At 44.7% G+C, this 9,869-nt stretch overlaps 1 protein-coding gene across 1 annotated transcript; it reads left to right on the top strand.

Annotated features, from left to right (window-relative positions):
• The first annotated feature begins 1,787 nt into the window (after nt 1-1,787).
• Nucleotides 1,788-9,475, top strand: LOC141074267 (uncharacterized). The gene is made up of 5 exons (XM_073561887.1): nt 1,788-1,908; nt 3,584-3,695; nt 4,318-4,461; nt 6,391-6,514; nt 7,351-9,475. The coding sequence occupies exons 2-5, from the start codon at nt 3,594-3,596 to the stop codon at nt 8,397-8,399; spliced, it is 1,419 nt and encodes a 472-aa protein (XP_073417988.1). The 5' UTR covers nt 1,788-1,908; nt 3,584-3,593; the 3' UTR covers nt 8,400-9,475.
• The last annotated feature ends 394 nt before the right edge of the window (nt 9,476-9,869 follow it).

The raw sequence follows: 9,869 nt of genomic DNA, 5'->3' as shown, positions 1-9,869 counted from the left end.
TCCGGCACAGTATATACAGGTAGATGCAGTCCGGCACAGTATATACAGGTAGATGCAGTCCGGCACATTATATACAGGTAGAGGCTGTCCGGCACATTATATACAGGTAGATGCAGTCCGGCACATTATATACAGGTAGAGGCTGTCCGGCACAGTATATACAGGTAGATGCAGTCCGGCACAGTATATACAGGTAGATGCAGTCCGGCACATTATATACAGGTAGAGGCTGTCCGGCACATTATATACAGGTAGATGCAGTCCGGCACAGTATATACAGGTAGAGGCTGTCCGGCACAGTATATACAGGTAAGCGCTGTCCGTTACAGTATATGCAGGTAGATGCTGTCCGGCACAGTATATACAGGTAGACGCTGTCCGGCACAGTATATACAGGTAGAGGCTGTCCGGCACAGTATATACAGGTAGACGCTGTCCGGCACAGTATATACAGGTAGAGGCTGTCCGGCACAGTATATACAGGTAGATGCAGTCCGGCACAGTATATACAGGTAGAGGCTGTCCGGCACAGTATATACAGGTAGAGGCTGTCCGGCACAGTATATATACGTAGAGCCTGTCCGGCACAGTATATACAGGTAGAGGCTGTCCGGCACAGTATATACAGGTAGATGCAGTCCGGCACAGTATATACAGGTAGATGCAGTCCGGCACATTATATACAGGTAGAGGCTGTCCGGCACATTATATACAGGTAGATGCAGTCCGGCACATTATATACAGGTAGAGGCTGTCCGGCACAGTATATACAGGTAGATGCAGTCCGGCACAGTATATACAGGTAGATGCAGTCCGGCACAGTATATACAGGTAGATGCAGTCCGGCACATTATATACAGGTAGAGGCTGTCCGGCACATTATATACAGGTAGATGCAGTCCGGCACATTATATACAGGTAGAGGCTGTCCGGCACAGTATATACAGGTAGATGCAGTCCGGCACAGTATATACAGGTAGATGCTGTCCGGCACAGTATATACAGGTAAGCGCTGTCCGTTACAGTATATACAGGTAGGCGCTGTCCGGCACATTATATACAGGTAGACGCTGTCCGGCACAGTATATACAGGTAGGCGCTGTCCGGCACATTATATACAGGTAGAGGCTGTCCGGCACATTATATACAGGTAGATGCAGTCCGGCACAGTATATACAGGTAGATGCTGTCCGGCACAGTATATACAGGTAGATGCTGTCCGGCACAGTATATACAGGTAAGCGCTGTCCGTTACAGTATATACAGGTAGATGCAGTCCGGCACAGTATATACAGGTAGAGGCTGTCCGGCACAGTATATACAGGTAGACGCAGTCCGGCACAGTATATACAGGTAGATGCAGTCCGGCACATTATATACAGGTAGACGCTGTCCGGCACATTATATACAGGTAGAGGCTGTCCGGCACATTATATACAGGTAGATGCAGTCCGGCACAGTATATACAGGTAGAGGCTGTCCGGCACAGTATATACAGGTAAGCGCTGTCCGTTACAGTATATGCAGGTAGATGCTGGCTGGCACTAGGAGGGTGGTGGTTGGCACTGGGTGTTACTGTGCTACCTGTGGCTGGTGCAGTGCATGGGTACACAGCACTATGTGGATTTGTAGTTGAGCAGGCTTTGCACCGTGCATACGGTGTGTGCCGTAATGATGACCTCCTCCCTCCCCCTCACACGCCACTGTCGCCTCCGTGTGACAAAAGGACCAGTCTGCACCTCAGCACCGGGTACCACAGATGAGCGGCTGAGCAGTTCCCCGCGCCTGCGCGTTGCGGTGCGTGGTGGGGGAGACACCAGGCTGGAGTCGGCGCACGCAGCTGGTCCCTCCTTCCCCGGTCTCCTGGCCCAGATTTACTAAACAAAGGCTGCGGAGTGTGAGGTGCAGGTCAGTGATGGCTGAACAACCTCTGAGTAGGTGCGGGCTGCCGGTCATTGTCATTGTGCGTGCACTCCATTGCCTCCATCACGAGGAGGGTCTGTCATTCATCCTCACATGATACAGGCAGCAGAGGATGTCACTACATGCCCTGCAGTCTGACCCCTCGTGTGAGCTCTGGCAGCATGGGTGTATGGGGTGATAATGGCCATGGGACGGAGACCACCGTCTAATAGACATGGGGCATCCTGCCATAGTGGGGATACAGTAGTGTATGGCATGGCCCCGGCGGTGTAGGGCTGACCCACTGGCACTGCAGCCATGACGGTGCCCACACAAGCCTCATCATCCTACAACACACGTGTAACGCGGCACTAATCATTGAGCTTGTCGGTGTCAGTCACTACTTTATAAATGAAGCTGAGAAGGACCATTTCTGTGGTAATTCTTCCAGGCGGGGGAATGGTGCCATGTTTTGTGGTCTGTTGGGGTAGCTGGATCGGCATCTGTCATTATGACAGTGACTTATTCGGCCGGCTGTAGGAGTCAGCAGTAACACCCCGCAGACCCAGGACCGCACATCCCCCTTAAAGGACAACCTAGTTTTTTCTTGGTAGGTGCAATCATCCCCCTAGCTGTGTGTCCTGCTTCCATCACAGTCACCGCATGTCTCTACCTACCCGGCTATAGTCACATGACAATGGCCTCCCATCCAGTGATCTCCGGCTCTTTTTCATGAGCAGCATTATTTGGCTCCGATCACCTAAATAGCCAGCTCTTTTGGATCCCAAACAGATCACTATTATGTTCACATGCAGGTGACGTTCCAGCCCGCCCGGTGTACTCAATTCTTGAACAATGCATGGCAGGAATGTACAGAACAGCAGCCTATACGGGTCCTACATTGGTTCCAGCTTACAGAAATTGATGCATGGGGAGCACATGGTGCTCTTACTATATGACACCTGCCAAGAACTAAATCTAGAATCAAAACAAACCTGGAACAAATGTGTTGGGTGCAGCTGATTCTAATCCCTCACCTCCCGAGGAATGACCTCTCTAAGGATAGTGCCAGATGATGTAGCTTTGGCTGTGCTGGCACTACACTGTCAGACTGTAACCCTAATGGGTACATCTACACGACCATATAGCGGCCATATTTTTCAGTTCTTTTATGTCTGAAATTCCTGACCCGATCGTGGCTCTTCTGACCTGAACTGTGGGTCTCATATATGACTGAGGCTGTTAGTTCAGGCCAAGAGACCCACTGTGGAGACCAGGATTTTGGACGTAATGCAGACTGTAAAATATTGTTTATTATAATAGTGCCATTTATTCCATGGCGCTTTACATGTGAGGAGGGGTATACATAATAAAAAACATGTACAGTAATCACAATATAAGTCACGACTGGTCCAGGAGGAGAGAGGACCCTGCCCGCGAGGGCTCACAATCTACAAGGGATGGCTGCTATATGGTTGTGTGAATGCATCATTGGTGTTACAAGCGATTTTGGCAGCTTAATAGCCATTAGTGAAGTGAATGGGTGATTATAGAGGCTTCCTAAACCAAAACGAAAATGTTCTATGGAGTGACTCCTCAACTTACTCATTGTATTTGCTCACAATGTACTAGTATGTTCCACTGCATCATTTCCACATGACGTGTTTTTTGTGTACGTTAGGAACGGCAACATGGAGCAGCCACCTTGTTCGGTGGAGGTCAACAGTCTGGACCAAATCTCTGGAAAGATCCTAAATCTTACAATGGAGATAATCAGCCTTCTGACCGGAGAGGTGAGTTGCATCACTTTTAGTGTCCCTGGTGCTTCTCTGTAGAAGTTGTCTTAGGGTCCCATTTCACTTAGGGACGCACCAGCGATCCTGACAACAATACGACCTGGTAAGGATCGCTGGTACGTCGCTAAATGGTCGCTAGTGAGCTGCCAAACAGGCATATCTCTTCAGCGACGCAGCAACCATCCTGCGATCCTCGGCAGTCGTTGGTACCTTGGTACACAGCAGCTTTTCTGAACGAATTCTGAACGATTCCCGCCTGCGTCCCTGAGTTCTGCGTCGCCAACGAGGTCACGACGGCCCAGGACATTCGAGCACGATCAGCAATATCCAGCGGGGGGGCTGGTCGCCGCTGCATGTCACATGTAGCGAGATCGCTGGCGAGGTCACTGTTGCGTCACAAAATCGGTGATGCTTCAGCGATCTCGCTAGCAATCTCGCTCTGTGAGACGGGGGCTTTAGTGTCTTCAGATCATCTGCTACCTGAGACTATTTCCCCATTTAGTCTGCAGCATGTCAATTCAGCGTTTTTGCAGTGTTTTAAGTCATTCAAGTTAATGGTGTAAAAATGTGTCAGCGTGCACATAGCTTTATTCTAGTCCTCATTGAAATGTGTTTGTAGGAGTATACGGTGGTGAAGAAATCTGGTGACATCTTGAATAACGTGATCGACCTTGTGAGCCCTTCATCTGCTTCACATGAGAGAGACTATGACAAGAAGATCCTAGAACTCACTACCAAGATAGTGCAGTTGCTGACTGGAGAGGTGAGGAACTTCACATGGGCACAGTACATCAACGTCCATTGATATTTTTCAGTTTATCATGCCACCTTTATCATCCAGAAAAAAGACAAACCATATTTGGAAAGAGACACTGAGCTATAAAATATTTTGTTCTTAAAATTAAGTGTAACTCCTTGTAAAAGTGAAATACATACAGTTTGGGCCAAAAGTATTGACACCCCTGCAATTTTGTCAGATAATACTCAGTTTCTTCCTGAAAATGATTGCAAGCACAAATTCTTTGGTATTATTATCTTCATTTAATTTGTCTTAAATGAAAAAACACAAAAAGAATTGTCCTAAAGCCAAATTGGATATAATTCCACACCAAACATAAAAAAGAGGGTGGACAAAAGTATTGGCACTGTTCGAAAAATCATGTGATGCTTCTCTAATTTGTGTAATTAACAGCACCTGTAACTTACCTGTGGCACCTAACAGGTGTTGGCAATAACTAAATCACACTTGCAGCCAGTTGACATGGATTAAAGTTGACTCTACCTTTGTCCTGTGTCCTTGTGTGTACCACATTGAGCATGGAGAAAAGAAAGAAGACCAAAGAACTGTCTGAGGACTTGAGAAACCAAATTGTGAGGAAGCATGAGCAATCTCAAGGCTACAAGTCCATCTCCAAAGACCTGAATGTTTCTGTGTCTACCGTGCGCAGTGTCATCAAGAAGTTTAAAGCCCATGGCACTGTGGCTAACCTCCCTAGATGTGGACCGGAAAGAAAAATTGACAAGAGATTTCAACGAAAGATTGTGCGGATAAAGAACCTCGACTAACATCCAAACAAGTTCAAGCTGCCCTGCAGTCCGAGGGTACAACAGTGTCAACCCGTACTATCCGTCAGCGTCTGAATGAAAAGGGACTGTATGGTAGGAGACCCAGGAAGACACCACTTCTTACCCCGAGACATAAAAGCCAGGCTGGAGTTTGCCAAAACTTTCCTGAAAAAGCTTAAAACGTTTTGGAAGAATGTTCTCTGGTCAGATGAGACAAACGTAGAGCTTTTTGGGCAAAGGCATCAACATAGAGTTTGAAGACTACCAACTGAAGACTGAAGACTGAAGACTACCAACAAATTTTGCAGCATAATGTTGGGCCCAGTGTGAGAAAGCTGGGTCTCCCTCAGAGGTCATGGGTCTTCCAGCAGGACAGTGACCCAAAACATACTTCAAAAAGCACTAGAAAATGGTTTGAGAGAAAGCACTAGAGACTTCTAAGGTGGCCAGCAATGAGTCCAGACCTGAATCCCATAGAACACCTGTGGAGAGATCTAAAAATGGCAGTTTGGAGAAGGCACCCTTCTAATATCAGGGACCTGGAGCAGTTTGCCAAAGAAGAATGGTCTAAAATTCCAGCAGAGCATTGTAAGAAACTCATTGATGGTTACCGGAAGCGGTTGGTCGCAGTTATTTTGGCTAAAGGTATTAGGCTGAGGGTGCCAATACTTTTGTCTGGCCCATTTTTGGAGTTTTGTGTGAAATGATCAATGTTTTGCTTTTTGCTTCATTCTCTTGTGTTTTTTCATTTAAGACAAATTAAATGAAGATAATAATACCAAAGAATTTGTGTTTGCAATCATTTTGAGGAAGAAACTGAGTATTATCTGACAAAATTGCAGGGGTGTCAATACTTTTGGCCACAACTGTACTTGTACATGAAGACCTGACACTTCATGTGGTTCACCTCCTGCATCTTAAATAGTGGCCCCCCAAAAATAATAGCTCAGTTTTTAAACACTTCCCTGTTCTGGAAATCTGCTTTATATTGGTGGAGGGTACTGCAGAAACTTATCTGTAGACCAAGCAATGAGACGTGCATGTGACATTGTGGAAACAGCAGCCTGATAGATATATGGCATGTATTGGTGGTATAGAGGATGACTGGGGTTATGTTATGTTTTAGGTCCCTCTGAAGAGTGGAGAGATAGCTGTGTACTTCACTACTGATGAGTGGGAATATTATAAAGACCATGAAGATTTATATAACAGCCCATGTGTGGCATCGCCAAGGTCTCTCCGATTTCAGCGTGAGTAGAACATTCATTTATAGTGGTTGTAGATGCACCCTAAGGATGGATGGTGTGGGCACCTAAACCCTTGTTTTGAAGAACAGGTAAAACCTATAGTTCACCTGACTCGTACAAACACCTGATCGGTAACATTTTTTTGGCATCAGTCTTGATAAATTCCTTCACTGTTTGCTGACATGTTTTGAACCATTAACCTAAAATAAAAGTCAGCCATAATCGGAAACTTTTGAACATTTTCCTTTCTGTCAGAGAGCCAATGTATACAAATATCAAAAGACTGACCATCACTTCCTAAACAGAAAATATGTGTGTACAGGTGCTTACTAAGAGTTGCCATTTCCATATATAACTAACAAAGTAGCACTATAGCATGCAAACATGATGAAATATTTGAATTGCATTACTGCTCTAAAAAAAATTTGCAAAAATTGAAAATGCTTATCGTGTAAATTGGCCAATTCATGTGTACCTGGCAGCCACAATAAGTCGATTATCATTGCTTGGAACCTGCCTAATGTGAATCCTATCTTAGGCTAAAGCCTACATTTATATGGAAAGGTAGGATCCTGCTGTAATTAAAAACTCCTGAGGCAGAGGTAGGAGTGCTCAGTCAGAGAGCCAATGTATACAAATATGAAAAGACTGACCGTCAACTACATTCCCATATAAATGTAGGCTTCAGCCTAAGAGATGATTCACATTAGGCAGGTTCCCTGCAACAAGAATAGCCTTATTGTGGCTGCTGGGTACACATTTTTCTGTTGAAAAAAAAGGGTAGATCATCATATGTTAATTCCGTAATCCTGAAATGCAATCAATCTATCTGCTTACAGGTCGAGCAGCTCTCAAGGATGCAACCCCTAGTAAACTACAACCACCAAAGGTAAAAACACCACGAAAGAAACGAAAATACGTGAGAAGAAAGGTTAAGAGGACTACCTCCCGTAGAAAGTTAAATGAGCAAGACGAAGATTGGCATCTTCCGGAAAACTATACATCTGACCCCATCGACGACCACGTGATAACAAATAGTGAGGACGATGAAGACATTTTATTTTCTGTTAAATGTAGAGAGTGTGGCAAAATGTTCCAGAACAAAGCCGCCCACTTATCCCACCAAAAGACCCACACCCGGGTGTTCAGCTGTAACATCTGTGGTAGCTTTTTCTCTCACAAGCTACCTCTTCTTCAGCACCAAAGGGCCCACACTGAATCAAAGCCATTCGCTTGTCTCGACTGTGGAAAGCGTTTTCCCCGTCTCGTTAATCTAGAAACGCATCGGAGAATACACAGTGGTGAGAAGCCATTCTCTTGTTCTGAATGTGGGAAAAGGTTCTCCTGTGAGGCAAACCTACTCAAACACCATAGAATTCACACAGGGGAGAAACCATTCACTTGTACTGAATGTGGAAAGTCCTTTGTTAAGAGCTCACATCTGTCCCGCCATAAGCGCATTCACACTGGGGAGAAACCCTTTCTTTGCACTGAATGTGGGAAACGCTTCACCAACAAGGAAAACTTGGTAACTCATAGGAGGTTTCACACAGGAGAGAAACCCTTTCCATGTGGGGAATGTGGCAAAAGCTTCAAGTTTAAGTCTCACCTTATGGTACATCAGAGAACACACACTGGGGAGAGGCCATTTTCTTGTGCATACTGTGATAGACGCTTCATTGAAAGGTCTCATCTAGTTAAACACCAGCGTTCCCACACTGGTGAAAAGCCGTATTCCTGCAAGCACTGTGGAAAAAGCTTTTCTCGCAGTTCACATTGTGTAAACCATGAAAAGACACACATGCGAGAGAAAAAATTTCCATGCCCTGATTGTGGGAAATGCTTTGGACTTAAGAGTCAGCTAAATAGGCATTGGAAAACTCACTGAGTAAACGGTTCTTGGTTATCAATCCACTAAAGGGAAATTCCAGTCAGGTCCAGTCTTTTATAAAAAGAAACTTTTCTTAGGCTAATTTCACATTAGCGTTTTTTTGCGCAGCACATCGTGCGCAATACAAACGCATGCAAAAAACTCATCATGCGTTTTTGCATGCGTTTGCGTTTTTTGCGTTCTCTAGGGGTTAAAACCAGTGTCTACACATATTTACGCCAAAAACGCATGCACACGAAAACGCAGACGAACGCATGTCCATGCGCACGCCTGCATTCCCATAGACTAATGCGTTACTTTGTTGCATTCCGTGCGCAAGCGTGTGCATGTGGGTTTTTCACACCTTTCGGTGGACCCAAAAATGCAACAGGTTGCGTCACACAACGAAAAAACTCATGCACACAAACGCAAGACCATGTGCACGCCATCTTAAACATAGGTACGCATGATGCATGTGCATGGACACGCACGATGCGCTGCGCAAAAAAACGCTAATGTGAAACCAGCCTAAGAAAACAGTATTTCAGTTTTTTCTTGTTCCTAGATGGCAGTGTTGAAGTAGATAGTGATTGTAGAATGAATCTCTTCTGTTTAGTCAGGAGAATGAAGAAATGTGTCCATTAAGAAACGACCACAGCCGAAAATGTGCTCAGAGGAGTAGTTCCTTTTTTGGGGGGAAGGGGGTAATTTATTTCTATTTACTTGAAAGAAGATCGTTCAGCACTACTGACATGTCTGTTTTAGAAAATGCTTCTTCATGAATAATTCTGGAATATCTTTACTTACAACTCTATTTTGTGCTGTTCCTGTTATTCTTCTTAGGCCGGGGTCACACTAACCGACGCAAAATACGGTCCGTAGTTTACAGGCGTAATACGGATGAATGACCCCTAAATAGTGCACCGTATGTCATCCGTAAGCAAGGTGTGGTCGCATATTTTGCACATGTCAGCATCCGTATGTAATCCGTGTGCCATCCGTATGGCGAGATTTTCTCGCCGGCTTGCAAAATGGACATATAATGGAGCCCTATGACAGGTTTTATAACACAAAGGAAAGAATAGATATAGACACATAGAATACATATATATATATATATATATATATATATACACACATGTCATTGAGACACATATATATATATATATTTATATTTCACAGAGTTCTTCATAGCAGAATAGCCGCTAATTCATTTGTCGGCTTTTGTCAAATCATTCCCCAACCCGACATGAAATGACACATGGTTTACATACAGTAAACCATTTCATTTCATGTTTTGTTTTGTATGTCTTTCATTAGTAATTAGATGAGAGTTGATGTGTAAAATTTGGGTGGTGTAGGTGTTAATTTAAGGGGTTAATTCGTTGTAAAAAAATGTGTGGGCTCCTGCGGTAATTTGTCAATGCGAGAGCCCACACATTTTTTTTACAACGAACTAACCCCTTAAATTAACACCTACACCTCCTA

This window comes from Dendrobates tinctorius, unplaced genomic scaffold (assembly GCF_039654945.1).
Source record: "Dendrobates tinctorius isolate UK_male_01 unplaced genomic scaffold, ASM3965494v1 ptg000331l, whole genome shotgun sequence".
Taxonomy (NCBI): domain Eukaryota; kingdom Metazoa; phylum Chordata; class Amphibia; order Anura; family Dendrobatidae; genus Dendrobates; species Dendrobates tinctorius.
The sequence above is the reverse complement of the archived record's forward strand: the minus strand, read 5'-3'. Positions and strand labels throughout refer to the sequence as shown.

Excerpts from the sequence above, each read along its gene's own strand:
- LOC141074267 (XM_073561887.1), top strand. The coding sequence starts at position 3,594 with ATGGAGCAGCCACCTTGTTCGGTGGAGGTCAACAGTCTGGACCAAATC. Across the intron at positions 4,462-6,390 it reads TGCAGTTGCTGACTGGAGAG|GTCCCTCTGAAGAGTGGAGA; the intron begins GTGAGGAACTTC and ends GTTATGTTTTAG. Across the intron at positions 6,515-7,350 it reads AAGGTCTCTCCGATTTCAGC|GTCGAGCAGCTCTCAAGGAT; the intron begins GTGAGTAGAACA and ends ATCTGCTTACAG.